The 19,932-nt window shown below is 45.4% G+C and overlaps 1 protein-coding gene across 1 annotated transcript in view; it reads left to right on the forward strand.

Annotated features, from left to right (window-relative positions):
• The window catches only part of cadpsa (Ca2+-dependent activator protein for secretion a), a gene marked incomplete at both ends in the record, with an annotated part of 181,796 nt that extends 162,426 nt beyond the window's left edge, over nt 1-19,370 (forward strand). The window contains 2 exons of the mRNA XM_080495890.1: nt 17,616-17,720; nt 19,203-19,370. Coding sequence (XP_080352016.1) covers nt 17,616-17,720; nt 19,203-19,370 — 273 coding nt within the window. The remainder of the gene's footprint in view (nt 1-17,615; nt 17,721-19,202) is intronic.
• Nucleotides 19,371-19,932: the final 562 nt, after the last annotated feature.

A 19,932-nucleotide genomic window follows, 5' to 3' on the forward strand; every position in this document is an offset into this window, starting at 1 on the left:
TTAACTTTGCATGTGCTCGGACAACCTGTTCAGGGCGTACGCTACCGTTTGTGTCATGTCGTCTGGCGTACAAGCGGGTACAGAAGATGGAAAGGAAAATAGGAATGTAATCCCATTGAACAATCACATAAGATGTGTAAATTAATGCGTTGTGATTCTGTCAGTTGAATTACCACTGGAGATACACACAGATGCTCGGTGGCCTCATTAGACCAACGAATCAATGCAGTTATTGAGAGTTTTCTCTCTGTGTAGTTCAGCATCAGTTTCACCTTCTGCGATTAATAACAAGTCATCTGCATATAAAACTTGAAGTACACAAGCCTTCGACCACAGCGCAGTCTTCCTCTCTGTTTCCAAGCGTGTTGCTATTACAATGACACTTGCTCACATTATCAAGACACAAGCTTGACACTTTTTTATGTGTTGCTGTCAATTCGCTGAGCTGTGAGGTCCTTTTGGTTTTGCTTCAGATAAAGTAGGAGCCACAAAATTATGAAATGGGACTTAGATGGATCTGGGGGGAGGAAAGGGGGAACGAAGAGGTGTGCTTTTCTTTTTAGCATCAAACCCTGCTGGTGGCACCCCACCCCCCCCCCACCCCCCCACCCCCCAGCCCAATTCACTGCCAAGCACCATGTGAGGACTGGTGTGAACGCACGCATTGGTTTGTATATGCCTGTGTGTGAGTGTATACGTGTGTGTGTGTGTGTGTGTGTGTTGCAGTGGGTGGGGTTGGGGAGTTGCGGTAGGAGGTGGTGGGTTGGTGTCAGATGGGGGCAGGAGGTCGCGCAGCTCACACTCGAAGGGGGATGGACCGGCGTGTGTGTGTGTGTTTGTGTGTGTGTGTGTGTGTGTGTGTGTGTGTGTGTGTGTGTGTGTGTGTGTGTGTGTGTGTGTGTGTGTGTGTGTGTGTGTGTGCGTGTGTTGTACAGGCAGGACGTGCATGTCGCCTGTGTATAGGTAGGGGTTGTGAGGTGACACACACACACAACACACACACACAGATCTGAATACGCACACACAGGATGAGGAACGCGGCCCTTCCTTCAGATGGAACTCGTTAGAATGTCACAGATTTGATCCCTGTCGGGTTATGGCATTATGTATTCAGAGCCATATTACGCTTGTTTTGGCTGTCAGCGAGCGCTAGCCCCCTGCTGATCCCCATGCAGCCCTAAAAATGAAAAAAAAAAAAAAAAAAAGAGGGAACAAGCATGGCTGAATTCGTCTGTTCTGACGATTTTCTTTTGTTAGTTCCTGCCAAGAGGAACAAAGCAAGAGGGGCCATCACTGTTCATTTGACAAACAGTGAAAGTGTCAATGTTCCTTTCAACTTATCAACATGTGGATGTCGTGATGTCCTAATCCTGCCCTGGAGGACTGTCACGCTGCCCGGGTGGCTTCCAGAGGAACTCCGGCTTTTTCCGGGGTCTATTTTGAAGCGGACAGCTTGGATAATTGTCTGTTAGGAGGTGAAAAGATTGCTTCAGAAATGGTGTAAAGAGCTTGGAAGGAGATCCTGGAGACATATCAATGCAAAAGTAAAGTGAAACGTAGGGTTGCAAGAATTGCAGTGGGGGTTCATGTTTTTTTTATTTTGTTGCTGGTTTCCCCGAGAAATCCTCCTAAATACTGGACGGAGTTAACGGAGAGCTCGTCCACAAAGCTGAAACGTCGGTCGGGGGTTGTTAATGGAGAAGTCGTGTCCAAAACACTGAAATGGGGGGGGTCACACAGAATTCGTCCGCAGGACTGCAACCTCGGCCGCAGGGGGAGGGCATACAGAAACAGCAGCCCAGGCTTTAACTTTTTTTTTTTTTTTACACCTTCAAAAAATTGTACACCCGGTGCACACAGGATTCTGGCTGGTGGCGCCACTGAGCTCAAGTATAATTTGATGACGAGACAACTGGTTCAGAATGTCTCCAAAACTGTTGCTCTTGTGCTGGTAGTGGTCAGACTTTATCAAAAGTTGTCCAAAGGTGGAGAATGGAACCTGCAACCTTCTATTGACAGATGATCACTCTACCAACAAAGTCAACAGTCAAGGAAAACCTGTAATTGTCAATTGTGATTTAAAATCCATGCAAACTCAGACTTTTAGGGATTGTTCTGTATGACGTGGTGTGCAGTCATAGAAATGAACCAAAGTAGCATTCTCTCTCAGGAATTGGTTCCCTGTTCCAAAAGTAAGTTGTCAATAGGTTTTGCACGGCTTCCGTCACTTTAATTCTGCAACGGCGCTGATCAGTGGAGGGTTGTTGGGACTTCACCTGACTGTCTCATCTGACATCGAGCAGTGGGGAGACTCAATTACACAAAACCTAATACCTGTTTAGTCCCCATGCCTGGGCAAAGTGCCGAACACATTGAACATGGCCATACTCTTGAGTGGATTGAAAACATTGAAACTTCAATGAATTGTGGTGAGGGTTAAGTTTTTTAAACAGACATGTTTTGTGGTTCATTTTTAACTGGAGACTAAAGGAAAAACATCATAATCATGAAGTTTTATTCAAAAATAGACAACCAGCTTATGATTGTGATGTACTGAATCTGATCCTAGTTAACAATGGCTCGGTTCACCCAGACATGTGAGCAGTCCATCACAGGACAAAACACAAGAGAGGCAGTCACACATTGACATTCACACCGACAGAAGACTCTCGGCCATCAAGTACCTTCAAACTCAAGCAGGTTCAAAACATCTAAAACTATTCAGATCTGATTCTCATTGCTAGCATGATAGCTGTTAGCTCATATTGACGCTAACTAGACAGGTTAGGTCACAACATCACTGTGTGAAACACTTGAGCAAGGACCGTCTCCATGGCAACAGATGCTGATCTCGTTTGAGCTCATCCACGGGGTGCCTCTCTCATCCCCTTTGTATGGGACATTTATTCACTATTATAATCAATAATTATTTGGGATTTATTCTGAAAAAACGAGACATCTTTGGATTATGAAAAATGATTCCTGAAAATGTCCTCCAATTTGGGTTAAAAGTTTTGCAAAATGTTGGTAAAATTCCTACATACATACATACAAACCAATAAATAGATCAATGCACGCTTTCGTTGCTCATCCAAATTTCATTAGCGAAGTTAATAACACAAATGTTCACAATACTTTATTAACTCATTTGAGACTATTTGCTGCTTGATGGATGAATGTGTTTATAAAACAAAACCTCACTTTATTCCAACTAAAAACTTAAAGCAATCCAAAGTACATTTCCCTCATTGTTGTCCAGCTGTCGGGTCAGTTTAGCCCATGGAGTTAATGACATTATGTACAGCATTTAACTGGCTGGAGGTGATGGCCATGACGCAGTGTGAGTATCTCACAACAGGATAAACCTTACTTGAACACAGCTTCCTACATCATTATGACTTGCAGAAGCTTAAGAAAGTTTGTTTAAAGTGCGTGAAGTGAGAGTCTCCCTCTGACTCAGACAGAATGTCTCTTCTGTCCATCTACACGTTATGGTAGCACCTTCATTGTGATCGTGACTAATGTGGGCCGGAGAGTCGTCACTCTATTAGAAAAACCACAATGATCTCTGTACAGTAAAAGCTACATAATACTGAGCTGATAAAGAATTGAAACGTGAAAACAAAACCAGAGCAGAGAAGCCACAGAGAAATCGAGCCCATTGCATCAGATACGTCTCATTGATGGGAGGATCCTGCTGAAACATCTGGAAATGAAAATGAACAGTTGGGCTCCTGATTGTGTCTGCAATGTCAAGCACATGGCCCATCGGCAAGGGAGCAGCTGTACAACTCAACTTGACTCTCTGCAAGACCACCTGATCATCAAATTCTCCACAAGCACCAATCTGCCCAGTCTGTGTTCATGAATCAGATAATGGCCCTTTGAGAACCCCAGAGACTGGAATCCTGCCACTGAACCCAACATTGTGATTAACTCCTGGGCTTTTCAACAGTGTGAAGACATGTGGGACCAGATTCTGCTTTGTATATGCATTCTGTATTTACTAAACGGATTAAAACTAAACAGATTTCACCCATTCATATTTACATTCACCCACAATGCAGTAATATATACAGCATATACAGAGCATGGTGCAACAGAAACAGTGACATTTAAACAGCAACACTCATTAATCCTCCAAATTCTATTCTCCTATTTGGGCAGGAACCAGTCCCAATGGTCTATGCTAATGGTGAAAGGGATTTCACTTCAATGGCAGCTTGAGCAGCCCCAAAGTGCTCAACATTTTTAATCACATTCACCCAAACATTCACACACCAGTGGAGGAGGCTGCCATGCAAGGAGCTCAGTCCATCCATTGGGAGAAGTTTAGGCCTCAGTGCCTTGCTCAAGGACACTTCCACATGCAGACACTACAAATTCTGGAAATTGAACCTGCAAACTATCCGATTGAGGGGCAACCCACTCTACCAACTGAGCCACAGCCGCCCAGAGGCAAGGCACACCCTTCACCACTGACACAGATGAATGACAATCACGTTCACATGAACACTTATTTACTCAAACATGTTAAAACCATCCAACCCAACCAAAACTTAGGCCCCTTTTACACGACAGCAAATACAAGTGTATCCGCAAAACTTACTTCATTTTTAGGGGGTCCGTTTATGCGACACCGGTGTGTGGATCCACTGCATCAATGTAGTTTTTATCCCGGCTCCCAAATTGGAAAGATTCTTTCATGGTCGCTATTCCCTCCTGCAGAGACTGCCGGAGGCTATAGAGCACTCTTACACTGCATGCGTGTCTCCCCTGTCCTCTCCTGTTGAAAATAGTTTCTTCTACTCATGCACCCGTAAACAAACATGGTGGACCCGTAGTGGTATGACTTGTGGTCCATATTATAGTTTAATTGTCTATATCAGTAGTTTTATAGTTGAGACTCACTCCTGATAGCATCCGATCCGCTATCTGTCCATACAATGTCGGGTTCGCTCCATTTTGTTCACTTTTATAGTGTATTGTTCTCGACACACATGTCTGTGCGGTTTCATTACAAAAACAAGCAACAGCACCCTCGCATGGCCCGGCAGACTAACGACATTGTTGTCAGTGTGTCTGCTGCTGCAGTGGAAACGCAATCCTTTTTTTAATGAATAAGGTGTTGTGACGTGAAACGCTATCGTGTAAACAGGGCCTTACATACACACAGAGAAAATATACCAACACTGAAAGGCCCCCAATCCGAGATCCGAACTCCATCCTACAGCGCATACATCTTACCATTGTTGGGCCCAGAATCCATACTCTCCTTGAAGCAGTTCTCCCTCAAGAGAGCAGGCTGCAAGAACAATGGGAAGGTAATAAAACAGCAGGGGGGAGGACAGCGACCTGAGGGTCACAAGCCCCAGATTGGAAAAGCCCCATCATTGGTCGAACTCGACCCGGACACCGCAGGTGTCCGAAAAGCAAACTTGGTCTCTTGGCAAACTGCCTCCCAACCAACTGCCCCCCGCTTCTCAACCTGGTCTCCAAGGTCTCCAGGTCTCTGCATCACTGGGAGACCAAGAGAGCACAAAGTGGACCACAAGAACCTTCTTTGTTATTTAAGATTGTTATATTTTGCACACGAATATTCACTAACTTAAATAACCTTTTTACAAACAAGACTGATATTTTGGTATTAGCTATTTCCAGTTTAGCTGGTGGTGCCCCAATTCCATTATTATTTGATAAGTAACAAATCTATTCAAATTAAAAAATGTTCATTAATTTTGATAATTTATTAATTTTTGAGTAATTACTCAATCACTCTTGGAGCTGTTAATGAGTGAATGACAATATACTTCCATTAATAATTTCAATTTTCCATAAATTATGTCCAGTGATTTATTACTTCCAGTAATCTATTACTTACAATAAGTATAATGCTAATAACCAATCATAAATCCCAACACCAACGTATGAAGGAAATAAACAATGGCTCCAGCAGTCCCATTAACACACACACACACACACACACACACACACACACACACACACGCACACACGCACACACGCACACACACACACACACACACACACACTGACACCTGTGTGGACAGCTGGCATACGTTGTGATAACACACTGGTTTTAGTGTCTCGCCTCAGAACCCATGAGCGAAGCTGGATAGAAATCAACCTGGGAAACTGCCAGGTGAGCCACAAGCACCTCTATGTCATATAATCCGCTCCCTTAGAATTACATTAAGATGACAGAATAGAAAGTATCCAAGCAATTAATATATTTTTTAATGTGTTTGTGAAAATACTTTAATGAATTATGTCTAGAAAAGTCTTTTACTTCTTCTCCTCTTTAACTATTAAAATGAGTAAAGTTAATCTTCCACTGGATCAACAGTCACTTTCTTTTTTTTTCCTGCTAAGAATGATGAAAGTGGTATGACATTGGAACTGGCATGGAAAAGATCTTAAAGTTGAAGAAAATCACAGGCATTATGTGTACACAAGATGTCCCTGACAGACCTCCAAAATGCCAGTCGTGGCAACGAGGGAACTTGTGACATAACTGTCAAGTCTCTTTTTATATAAAATGAAGTCAACGAAAGCAGAATGGGCACAAAATGGCTGCTGCAAAAAAAAAATGGCTGCAGATGGGAGCTGAGTGTGGCATGGTGCAAAGTCTAAAAGAGAAAGGAGAGGCGAAGGAGAAGCAAACGATGGAAAAAAGAGGGAGAGCAGCCAGTCAGTGGATCAGTCACTCCAGGCCTGGCCTCTCGGTAGGGGGCTGTGCTCGGGGCGAGATCACAGGCCTGCTGCCACGCCGAAGCCTTCACAGGCACACAGCGACAGATAGGAAGCTGCTGGCACCAGGTCGCCTCACTGATTCACCCGGGCACGGCTTCCTCGCTGCCTGCCTCTCTGTCGCCCGTCTCCTTTCTGACTTGACCTACATAGAGGCCTGATTTCTTCCTCGTCTTACAGCCTCAGCAGGTCACTGGTACCACAGCCAGTCGGTGTGGAAGTGGATTCCTACCATTGTGGCGCACGGTAACTTTGCACCCATGTCATCAAGCTGCCTTCCATAAGGTTGTAAAAATAACTTTTGCACATATGAAGACCATAACAAGACAGTTTGTAGACTGTAGTGTCGACCTGGGGAATTTCCCATTGTTTGTGTCGGTGAGAGACAATTAATTTGGCTTCACAGTAATAACGTCAGAAACAGGGTCCACGCTCTGGCGCTAATGTTACGTCAAAGGGAAGGCTCCAGAAAATAAATACTGGGAGCCATTGATCCAGTATATGAATTCAACAGTGTAAACACACAGTATTCTAATCCCTCGAAAATATAATCTGTCTTGTGAAACTGTTTTCCCAGTGGTGCTGACTCAGATATACACTCAGGACATCTTACAGGAATTAAGGCTTCCACAGACTGTTCCTGTTTTAGCACTTTTATCAGTTTATTAGCTTATTAGCACAACTGAGTGACGTTGATTTAATAAACGAGTTAAATGCAAAATGCTGCTCTCCACTCACTGAGAGTGTTTCGGTACCCATGAACACCAGCATAATGGCTTATGTACGTCGTCTGTCCCTCTTCAGGAAATAAATGAATCATGATTACTGAGTATTTGATTTCAGGAACAAAGCTTGGCATTCAAGTAAACAGAGAATATGGACGCTGTCCTGATTTCTGCCCCATCCATGGAACTCTATTGCTTTAGTGTAATGCCTTGTTTGCTTTACAGTATCATTTATTTGTCTCTCTATGTTAATATTTTAGTTATATTTTGTCATTTTAAAGTGGCATTTGGCAAAATGGGCGTGGGCAAAGGACAGAGTGAAGAAAAGAACACCACACGGAGTGCTTGCATCCCAACCTGGTTCTCAATTCTTCATTTCCTGCCTGTTTAGATTTGCTACTCAAGCTGTCAGTGTGACCACAACAGTGAAATCCAGTGAATCCCTTTTTCTCAGCTTGAAAGTGAACTACTTCCTTGAGTTTGAGTGGAGCCTTCATGGGGCCAGGATTTCCACACTACGTCTGCACTTAGAACAAAAAAATTGTGCATGGCAGAAAGTTTCAAAAGTTCTTTGAGTTGTTGATCTCACACATTGGCGTGACAAATGTTCATCTTAATCAGTCCTGCTGTCGACACTTGGTCTCACTGTGGCTTCTTCTTTACACATGAAAAGCCACTTAAGATTTTGAAAGGACCAGAGTGTTAATATTCATGTCAGGTTTCTGCTGCTCTGTGGACACAAGGCACCAGCTTCAGGTCAGCGGAAGATGCTCTAAACCTTTGGGGTTTTTTGTTACTTTTGTTTGTATTTTTTTGCAGAAACAGTCGTAGTAAAATATGAATGAGTGTTACAAAAATGTTTTCTAGATTTTCAATTACTGCCTATAAATGTAGAATTTAAGGCTGAATAAATCGATAAAATGATCTAAAACCATAAATGTACTGCAACAGTTAAAAACGACCATATGTGCAACGTATGTAGTCAAAAGTCTTTAACAACTGTGGCTATTCATTTGAATTTATTGAAGTTATATTTGGATGTCTAGCATTCAACAGAGGTCAAGAGGTGCAGTGTGGTGATGTAGTAGAGGGAAGTGCAGTGTGGTGATGTAGTAGAGGGAAGTGCAGTGTGGTGATGTAGTAGAGGGAAGTGCAGTGTGGTGATGTAGTAGAGGTGCAGCGTGGTGATGTAGTAGAGGTGCAGCATGGTGATGTAGTAGAGGTGCAGTGTGGTGATGTAGTAGAGGGAAGTGCAGTGTGGTGATGTAGTAGAGGGAAGTGCAGTGTGGTGATGTAGTAGAGGGAAGTGCAGTGTGGTGATGTAGTAGAGGTGCAGCGTGGTGATGTAGTAGAGGTGCAGCGTGGTGATGTAGTAGAGGTGCAGTGTGGTGATGTAGTAGAGGTGCAGCGTGGTGATGTAGTAGAGGTGCAGTGTGGTGATGTAGTAGAGGGAAGTGCAGTGTGGTGATGTAGTAGAGGGAAGTGCAGTGTGGTGATGTAGTAGAGGTGCAGCGTGGTGATGTAGTAGAGGTGCAGTGTGGTGATGTAGTAGAGGTGCAGTGTGGTGATGTAGTAGAGGTGCAGTGTGGTGACGTAGTAGAGGTGCAGCGTGGTGATATAGTAGAGGTGCAGCATGGTGATGTAGTAGAGGTGCAGCGTGGTGATGTAGTAGAGGTGCAGCGTGGTGATGTAGTAGAGGTGCAGTGTGGTGATGTAGTAGAGGTGCAGCGTGGTGATGTAGTAGAGGTGCAGTGTGGTGATGTAGTAGAGGGAAGTGCAGTGTGGTGATGTAGTAGAGGTGCAGTGTGGTGATGTAGTAGAGGGAAGTGCAGTGTGGTGATGTAGTAGAGGGAAGTGCAGTGTGGTGATGTAGTAGAGGTGCAGCGTGGTGATGTAGTAGAGGTGCAGCGTGGTGATGTAGTAGAGGGAAGTGCAGTGTGGTGATGTAGTAGAGGTGCAGCGTGGTGATGTAGTAGAGGTGCAGTGTGGTGATGTAGTAGAGGTGCAGTGTGGTGATGTAGTAGAGGGAAGTGCAGTGTGGTGATGTAGTAGAGGGAAGTGCAGTGTGGTGATGTAGTAGAGGTGCAGCGTGGTGATGTAGTAGAGGTGCAGCGTGGTGATGTAGTAGAGGGAAGTGCAGTGTGGTGATGTAGTAGAGGGAAGTGCAGTGTGGTGATGTAGTAGAGGTGCAGCGTGGTGATGTAGTAGAGGTGCAGTGTGGTGATGTAGTAGAGGTGCAGTGTGGTGACGTAGTAGAGGTGCAGCGTGGTGATGTAGTAGAGGTGCAGCGTGGTGATGTAGTAGAGGTGCAGTGTGGTGATGTAGTAGAGGGAAGTGCAGTGTGGTGATGTAGTAGAGGTGCAGTGTGGTGATGTAGTAGAGGTGCAGTGTGGTGATGTAGTAGAGGTGCAGCGTGGTGATGTAGTAGAGGTGCAGCGTGGTGATGTAGTAGAGGTGCAGCGTGGTGATGTAGTAGAGGTGCAGTGTGGTGATGTAGTAGAGGGAAGTGCAGTGTGGTGATGTAGTAGAGGGAAGTGCAGTGTGGTGATGTAGTAGAGGTGCAGTGTGGTGATGTAGTAGAGGTGCAGCGTGGTGATGTAGTAGAGGTGCAGCGTGGTGATGTAGTAGAGGTGCAGTGTGGTGATGTAGTAGAGGTGCAGTGTGGTGATGTAGTAGAGGGAAGTGCAGTGTGGTGATGTAGTAGAGGGAAGTGCAGTGTGGTGATGTAGTAGAGGTGCAGTGTGGTGATGTAGTAGAGGTGCAGTGTGGTGATGTAGTAGAGGTGCAGTGTGGTGACGTAGTAGAGGTGCAGCGTGGTGATGTAGTAGAGGTGCAGCATGGTGATGTAGTAGAGGTGCAGCGTGGTGATGTAGTAGAGGTGCAGCGTGGTGATGTAGTAGAGGTGCAGTGTGGTGATGTAGTAGAGGTGCAGCGTGGTGATGTAGTAGAGGTGCAGTGTGGTGATGTAGTAGAGGGAAGTGCAGTGTGGTGATGTAGTAGAGGTGCAGTGTGGTGATGTAGTAGAGGGAAGTGCAGTGTGGTGATGTAGTAGAGGGAAGTGCAGTGTGGTGATGTAGTAGAGGTGCAGCGTGGTGATGTAGTAGAGGTGCAGCGTGGTGATGTAGTAGAGGGAAGTGCAGTGTGGTGATGTAGTAGAGGTGCAGCGTGGTGATGTAGTAGAGGTGCAGTGTGGTGATGTAGTAGAGGTGCAGTGTGGTGATGTAGTAGAGGGAAGTGCAGTGTGGTGATGTAGTAGAGGGAAGTGCAGTGTGGTGATGTAGTAGAGGTGCAGTGTGGTGATGTAGTAGAGGTGCAGTGTGGTGATGTAGTAGAGGTGCAGTGTGGTGACGTAGTAGAGGTGCAGCGTGGTGATGTAGTAGAGGTGCAGCATGGTGATGTAGTAGAGGTGCAGCGTGGTGATGTAGTAGAGGTGCAGCGTGGTGATGTAGTAGAGGTGCAGTGTGGTGATGTAGTAGAGGTGCAGCGTGGTGATGTAGTAGAGGTGCAGTGTGGTGATGTAGTAGAGGGAAGTGCAGTGTGGTGATGTAGTAGAGGTGCAGTGTGGTGATGTAGTAGAGGGAAGTGCAGTGTGGTGATGTAGTAGAGGGAAGTGCAGTGTGGTGATGTAGTAGAGGTGCAGCGTGGTGATGTAGTAGAGGTGCAGCGTGGTGATGTAGTAGAGGGAAGTGCAGTGTGGTGATGTAGTAGAGGTGCAGCGTGGTGATGTAGTAGAGGTGCAGTGTGGTGATGTAGTAGAGGTGCAGTGTGGTGATGTAGTAGAGGGAAGTGCAGCGTGGTGATGTAGTAGAGGGAAGTGCAGTGTGGTGATGTAGTAGAGGTGCAGCGTGGTGATGTAGTAGCTACCAGTCGACCTCGGGTGTTGCCTGCTGTGCAGTGTTTGGTGAAAGGGACTGAGCATGAAAGCTCACTTTAGTAAAAAGTCTTTCCTTTGTCACATTGCAACAGTAAATGTAGTGATGTGATTAATGCGCCTCCAAGTTTGAGGGACAGGAAACTGTAAAGGCATCCGGACATGATGTTTCCAGAGATGTTTTGATCTACTTGATATTTGTGGTGGAATGCCTTAAGACTGTCGCTGCTCCGGTAACATTTTGCTTCTGATGAACAGGCGTTTGTCGCAATGCGCTGTGACTTAAAACAGCAGCCCAAACTCTTTACCCCATCCGAAGACGTGTTCTAGGAGACTTCTACCAAGCTGAGATCACTGCCTCAGATTCACGTCCTTCAAGCGTGTCGAAGTGCCAACCGCTTTGTGTTATAGATCTACTCCACTGCTTCGAAATGGCAGCCGCTCAGCTTGAACTTTGATTCGAGGACGAAGTCTCAGAGAGCCAACTCTCACAATTCAGGGTCATGAGAGGCGATGGTTGTGTAAAAGTTGTTCACCCAAGCGCCATCACACCACAGTTTGCATCGTTTCCAGCAGATTCTCTCACTCAGATGCCTGGAAGCGTCGTAGAGTAACAACGCTACCCTAAAGGAAACCTCAGTGTCAATGCCGTCTTTGGTATTATGATGAGTTTCAACATAAACGTTAGTTCGTGATCACAGACGGCAGATAAAACGCTTCATTTGCCCAAATGCATGTGCAAGTGTTGTCAAAACATACAACCCAGTTCCCCGTGTGGATCTGTGCATCATGTAGTGCTGCATACTGACGCGTGACGGTCTCCTTTTACTCATGGCTGATGGGTCTTGAAGAGCTTTCACGTGAGCTCACTGAGGAAATTCTGCTCAGCCTTAATTATATAACCACCATCAAGGGAATCTTTTACTTTCTACTGAACTATATCATGTTGGAAGTGAACATCCAGTTCTTATATGGGAAAAAATGGAAATGTGTACCATGTGAGTGATTTTGACCAGAAAACTGATGGATGGATCAGATCCAGTGATTTTCATGTGTGGTTCATTCAATCTGAACCCCACAGAAAAAGATTATTTAGCTGAAGTTACCAATAGATATATTGTGCGTTGATTCAAAACTGTCCACAAAACTGCATTAAGAAAGAGAAAGTAGTGGTCAAATGAATTCTATGAGCATTGTTCTGCTGGAAAGTCCCTGGGAGATGACCCCTATCTTTCTATTGCTACAGATAATTCACTCTGCTGCACTGCAAACGTGTCTCATCTTAGGTTCAGGCCTATTATATTGAGCAAAATTACAATTTCTACATGTTTCAGTCAAACGTAAAGTAATAATTGTCACAATGTATTGCAACCAAAAAAAGCAAGACCACAATATATATTTCATGTTTTAATGACACAACAGAACCTTCATTTCCAAAGGAAAACAACAAATGTTATTTATTGCAGATGAGTTTTTATTTTTAGTTCAGCTTTTTTTTCTACAGCTCCACTTACAACAGCAATTTTCTCTCATACTTGTTTCCTATTGGGTCGTGGTGGCAGTGTGGAGAGCAAATAATCACGTCGTCCACAAAATCCCTCCATATCCTGTCCATGAAATATCCCTTCCTTCCAGGACTGTGGCTCTGTCGAAGACTTTCTGAAGGGCTTGCATGGTCTAGTAATCTTCAGTTATGTTGTTGTAGGACCACTGAAGACCAGTCTGGAGTGAAAGCCCAGACAAACACGTCCAAATCTCACCCATACCAAGTAAACACAAACTTGTGGACCAGGGTCTACCTCCCCTGGAGCCAGGCTGTTGATATTCACCAGGACGCTGCACTCTGAGAGCCAAGTGTTCTTCTGGGGTAAAATGCAAGTGTTTCTGATGACAGCCATTGACTAATCTTATATTCAGTTTGAGAATGCAGGGAACTTGGTGGAGGGCAGATCTTGTGCGGTGTCAGTGTCCATTTTCATTTAATTGCTCTACTTTAAATTCATGTTGGTGAAGTAGCTTTAATGAGTGTGTAGGGAAGACACATCCGAGTCCCTACTTTGGTCAAAGAAAAGAAATGCAAAGAGAAGAGAGACATTTTTCTGCCTCATTTGGTAACTTCACCAAAAAGTAATTAGTTGTTTTTATCAAACCAAAGAACTGATAACTGCCTTCTTTTTTTTAAACTAAATTCAGCTACTTGGCTCATCATCATTAATTGATGTGATGTTTGCAAATGACTCTCCAAATCAATGAATGACTCAGCCTGGAAGGCAGTGATAGCAAAAGCCTCTGTATTGAAATAATCTCACTCAGTGCTTTATGGTGATGGATCCATTGTTGGAGTTGGAAACAACATGAATCATGTTAATTGGAAGGACCTGGGGTGGAAACCACTGCTGTTTTTGTGTTCGTACAATCAGAAGTTATCATATTTGTGAGCTCCAGTTCAGACCCAAGCAGTCGAGAAGTGATCCTGCAGCGTCTTGTCTTCTGCTTGGACCCCGCAGTGTGCCCCCCTCCCACTCTGCTCTGACCCCGACTGCTGAAAGTCAGTCGACTTCTATTAATATCAGCCTGCGCTCATCATTACCCATCAATTAGACTGGCAGCAGCCAGAAACCCACAGAGGAACATCTGCAGCCTCTCGCCTCTGAGCCTCACAGTTCAGATCAGGTTCGGTCTGTCCAAATCATTGCTGTTGTGTCATTGGGCAAGGCACTTTCATCCACATTCCTTATACGGATGGTGCATAAATGTTGGTGGTGGTCAGAGGGGATATAGGCGTGAAATGGCAGCCATGCCTTTGTCAAAGTAGCTTACTACCACTGGTATGAATGATTAAAGGCTTCTGTATGCGCTTTGACCCACCTTCAGAAAAACCGCTATATTCAGCCAAGTCACTATTATTAAATAATCCATTTTCAGGTATCATGTTAATTTTTAAATGTACCTTATTCTACATCCATTGATGTTTATTCATTTATCTTGAACATGTAAAAAACAAACAGAATTAGAAAAAAAAACCAAATACATTAAATAAATAAAGCAAATGAAAAGATAACAAGATCTATATTTGAAATGCGCTAATTTGTGTTTACATCATCCATCCATCCATCCATCCATCCATTTTCTGCCGCTTATCCGGGGCCGGGTCGCGGAGGCAGCAGTCTGAGCAGAGTTGCCCAGACTTCCCTCACCCCAGACACTTCCTCCAGCTCCTCCGGTGGCACCCCAAGGCGTTCCCAGGCCAGCCGAGAGACATAGTCCCTCCAGCGTGTCCTGGGTCTGCCCCGAGGCCTCCTACCGGAGGGACATGCCCGGAACACCTCCCTAGGGAGGCGTCCGGGGGGCATCCGAAATAGATGCCCGAGCCACCTCAGCTGGCTCCTCTGGGTGTGGAGGAGCAGTGGCTCTACTCCGAGCTCCTCCCTGGTGACTGAGCTCCTCCCCCTATCTCTAAGGGTGACTGAGCTCCTCCCCCTATCTCTAAGGGTGACTGAGCTCCTCCCCCTATCTCTAAGGGTGACTGAGCTCCTCACCCCATCTCTAAGGGTGACTGAGCTCCTCACCCCATCTCTAAGGGTGACTGAGCTCCTCACCCCATCTCTAAGGGTGACTGAGCTCCTCACCCCATCTCTAAGGGTGACTGAGCTCCTCACCCCATCTCTAAGGGTGACTGAGCTCCTCACCCTATCTCTAAGGGTGACTGAGCTCCTCCCCCTATCTCTAAGGGTGACTGAGCTCCTCGCCCTATCTCTAAGGGTGACTGAGCTCCTCGCCCTATCTCTAAGGGTGACTGAGCTCCTCGCCCTATCTCTAAGGGTGACTGAGCTCCTCGCCCTATCTCTAAGGGTGACTGAGCTCCTCCCCCTATCTCTAAGGGTGACTGAGCTCCTCACCCCATCTCTAAGGTTGACTGAGCTCCTCGCCCCATCTCTAAGGGTGACTGAGCTCCTCCCCCTATCTCTAAGGGTGACTGAGCTCCTCGCCCTATCTCTAAGGGTGACTGAGCTCCTCGCCCTATCTCTAAGGGTGACTGAGCTCCTCCCCCTATCTCTAAGGGTGACTGAGCTCCTCACCCCATCTCTAAGGGTGACTGAGCTCCTCACCCCATCTCTAAGGGTGACTGAGCTCCTCACCCCATCTCTAAGGGTGACTGAGCTCCTCCCCCTATCTCTAAGGGTGACTGAGCTCCTCACCCTATCTCTAAGGGTGACTGAGCTCCTCGCCCTATCTCTAAGGGTGACTGAGCTCCTCACCCCATCTCTAAGGGTGACTGAGCTCCTCCCCCTATCTCTAAGGGTGACTGAGCTCCTCACCCCATCTCTAAGGGTGACTGAGCTCCTCGCCCTATCTCTAAGGGTGACTGAGCTCCTCGCCCTATCTCTAAGGGTGACTGAGCTCCTCGCCCTATCTCTAAGGGTGACTGAGCTCCTCACCCCATCTCTAAGGGTGACTGAGCTCCTCACCCTATCTCTAAGGGTGCGCCCAGCCACCCTACGGAGGAAGCTCATTTCAGCCGCTTGTATCCGGGATCTCGTTCTTTCGGTCATGACCCATAGCTCATGACCATAGGTGAGGGTAGGAACGAAGATCGACTGGTAAATCGAGAGCTTCGCTTTTTGGCTCAGCTCCTTCTTCACCACGACGGACCGATACAACGTCCGCATAACTGCAGACGCTGCACCGATCCGCCTGTCGATCTCACGCTCCATCTTTCCCCCACTCGTGAACAAGACCCCAAGATACTTAAACTCCTCCACTTGTGACAAGGGCACTCCACCGACCTGGAGGGGGCAAGCCACCTTTTTCCGGTCGAGAACCATGGCCTCGGATTTAGAGGTGCTGATCCTCATCCCAGCTGCTTCACACTCGGCTGCGCCCCCCCCCCCACCAGTGCATGCTGAAGGTTCAGGTTCGATGAAGCTAACAGAACCACATTGTCTGCAAAAAGCAGAGATGCGATCCTGTGGTCCCCAAACGGGACCCCTTCCAGCCTAGAAATTGTCTCTGTAGGTGATGAACAGAACCGGTGATAAAGGACAGTCCTGTCGGAGGACAACATGCACTGGGAACAGGTCTGACTTACTGCCGGCAATGCGAACCAAACTCCTGCTCCGGGAATACAAGGACCGAACAGCCCTCAACAAAGGTTTACATGATGTTTACAAGGAATAGGAAGAACTATAAACTTATTTAATCCTACCCTTTTGAATCTTTTTTTTAACAGCTTAGTTCTTTTAAACAAGCTTTTTTTCTGAATTTAACATCACCCGTCAAAAGTGTTACATTCAGACAAACAACATTAACAATTACACTTTTTCTCCAATCAATGCAGCATTATCTATAAACACTCAAGCCACTTCAACAACACTTAGTTGTTGAAATTGGGTATTTACTGGCCCGGGCAAAGACTATATTTGGACCACATCTACCATATATAGACCATAACAAGACATCTTCAACGACGTCTTTCAACGACCTGAAAAATAATTTTTTTTCTCCATTTGAATTTTCAAACGCGTCTTTTCAATGTCTTTTAAACCATTTTTTGCTGGTTGGGTAATATACAGTAATATAGACTCAACTTAAAGTTATTCTAACAATGTTCATCATGTAATGCTGCCAAAAACAATGCAAAACCAGAATCCATGTGCTTTACGTTCAATACAGTACAACAGCTCTCACTGTCAAAGTGTCACATGTCAAGAAAAGTCATTTGTTGCCATTTACAGAAAACACAATCTGACCAAATCACAGGAGAATAATTCAGTTTCACTCTCAATGCTTCAAACATCCAACTTAAAATACATGAAATTGAAGGCAGTTACAAATTTCTATTTCTAATGGCCTTCACTTTTTATCTACAGCGAGGAATCTGTACAGTCAAATAATTATCCTAAAAATGGGATGTGTGCGTATGACTGATGGGACAACGGTTACCAAGCTGAGGTTCAGGACCCCGACAAGATTTCCTGCAGCCGGAGGTGTCGAGGAAAACCAGGAAGCTGTTTCTTGAGGAGGCTGAGGAAACTGCCAACACCTTTCGATATTCAGCCACCAGAAAGCTTTGCTTTGATCATTTCAGATCTTAAACTATGATATGCATTGTGTGTGTGTGTGTGTGTGTGTGTGTGTGTGTGTGTGTGTGTGTGTGTGTGTGTGTGTGTGTGTGTGTGTGTGTGTGTGTGTGTGTGTGTGTGTGTGTGCGTGCGTGCGTGCGTGTGTGTGTGTGTGTGTGTGTGTTTCAGCAATGGTACACCAGCACCATGAACCTGATCGGGACGTGGCTGACCGACCGCATGGACCTGCAGCTTCACGTGTACCAGCTGAAGATCCTCATCAGGGTTGTCAAGGTGAGGTTACCCCCCCCCCCCCCCCGCCCCCACCATTCCACCCCCGACCTTCTCTTACATGAGTGTTTCAAAGAGTCAATGACACTTTTTACGAGTGAGTCTTTCTCCTGCTGTTTCTCACTTCATTTAGTTTTGATTCACATGTTCACACACAATGTGGCGTGCGTTTGTCAGTTGTACTTGTTACTGTTTTTTTTTGTTTTTTTTTAAATTGGCCTTTCTGGTGGAGTGGGGGCTTTTACGATGACATTTCAAGACACTTCACTTTTTTAAATATTTTTGTTTCTCAACTTTTTCAATCAGGACTTTGATTTGGTTTTATCATGGACTTAATGTTCATATGACAACAATATGAATGTGATGGTACAACCCAGGATCTCTCCAACACCTCCGATAGATTAGTTATCCACAAACAATATTGTAAAGCAGTGTTGATGGTAGATTTATTCATATCTCTGTTGGGCATTATTAGTGTTTTGCTGCCTTCTGTTTGATTAGAGATGTCATGTTTTATCTGTGGGGAAAAGAAACAGATTATCTGAACTCATCTACAATCTGGCTCCACGGAGCTTCAGCCTCAGTAGCACATGGAGCGTTCAGTGGCATTGTGAAAGACAGCCTCTTCTCCGCATGGAAATGTCTACCTGCACAACTACATCCTCATTTAAGTACATTCGAACACCAAATCAACAGTTTCATCAGTTAAGCAAGGATGAATATTTGGTTTCCATACAGTGCTAATAATGATTTTTTTCCAGTTGTGTCTTGTATTGTCCTGTCATGTGCTGTTGTTTGTTTTTTGTAGTTTCAGGCAAAACTAGGAGAAGTTATTGTAAATTGATATGTCTTCATTAAATGACATACATATGTAGCACATATGTATTTCGGCTCATGGAAAGGTTATGTAGATCGTACTTCCTCTTTCCAGCAGGTGACGCTATAGCCGATGATCAATGTGGACCGATGGCTGTGATCAGCTCTGGACTGATGCAGTGTGTGACGTTTGAGGCCAATTGGACCATGTTCAGGCTGGACTGGATGTTCTGTTTCATGGCGAAACGTCAAAATTTGTGGTGTGACCAAGGCCACGCCCTCAAACTGTCACAAAAGATTTTAATAACTTTTGCTCACCAATGCCTTTTCTGTCAAGTGGCCAAATTTGAGGTAATTTGAAATTACACCAGCGGACGAATTCGCGCTTGATTATTTCTAAATTTGAGCCAAAATAAGCCACAATTATGATTTTTTTTTTTTTTTAATAGTTGACTTCCTGTTGGATTTTCAAACATGTACCTCTGGACCTCTGTGTGTCTTGGGTGCTACATATGGGTACCGAGTTTTGTTGCTCTGGGTGAAATGTGATCCAGGGGCTTGATTTTTCAAAATTTTGCAGGTGGCGCTGTTGAGCTGTTTTGCCTGTTTTACTGGATGGGTATCTATTTATGTCTGAAGTTCTGACTGTGTCTCCTTCCTGTGCGGCAGAAAAAGTACAGGGACTTCAGGCTCCAGGGGGTGCTGGACTCCACGTTGAACAGTAAGATGTACGAGACGGTGAGAAACCGGCTGACCTTGGAAGAAGCCACGGCGTCGGTGAGAGAAGGAGGCATGCAGGGCATCTCCATGAAGGACAGCGACGAAGAGGACAACTAGCCGAGAAACCTGCTGAAGCTTTTGATGGTGTGAGGTGGACTGCCTGAGAACCCGCGCAGCCTTTTGATGAGGTCCAGACCGGGTCGACCAAACCTGGCCTGACCTGGTCCCTCAGTGTTTGCTTTCAGTTTTTTTAATTCTGTAATAGTCCTGCTTAGATTAGTACCAGGGGAACTTGTGTTCTGTGTCTATAGAAACACTTGCACGCCTCCAGTCTTCTTTTCCATACAACTAAATTAAAGGACGGTATATTCAACAGAGACACTGCCAGTGTCCAGGCAGAGGGTGAGACATGAGAGGAGTGTTGCACACCCATCATGCAGAGATGCCGGGGCACAAATCCCTTTTCACCCCTTTATAGAAAGTGCACACAGTATAGCAGCTTCCTGTTTGATAAGAAGTCTTCTCAAGGTCACAAAATGATCCAGTGGAGGCTGTCAGAGTCACATTGTGAAGGATGCAACAGTCCCTCACAACACAGTTGAAGGTTCAATATGTGAAAGTCTTGTGAAACCAGTCGGTGCCGGTGTTGCGTTTCGACAGTGTTGTGCCCTCAGATCTG

This window comes from Blennius ocellaris (genome assembly GCF_963422515.1).
Source record: "Blennius ocellaris genome assembly, chromosome: 4".
Lineage (NCBI taxonomy): Eukaryota > Metazoa > Chordata > Actinopteri > Blenniiformes > Blenniidae > Blennius > Blennius ocellaris.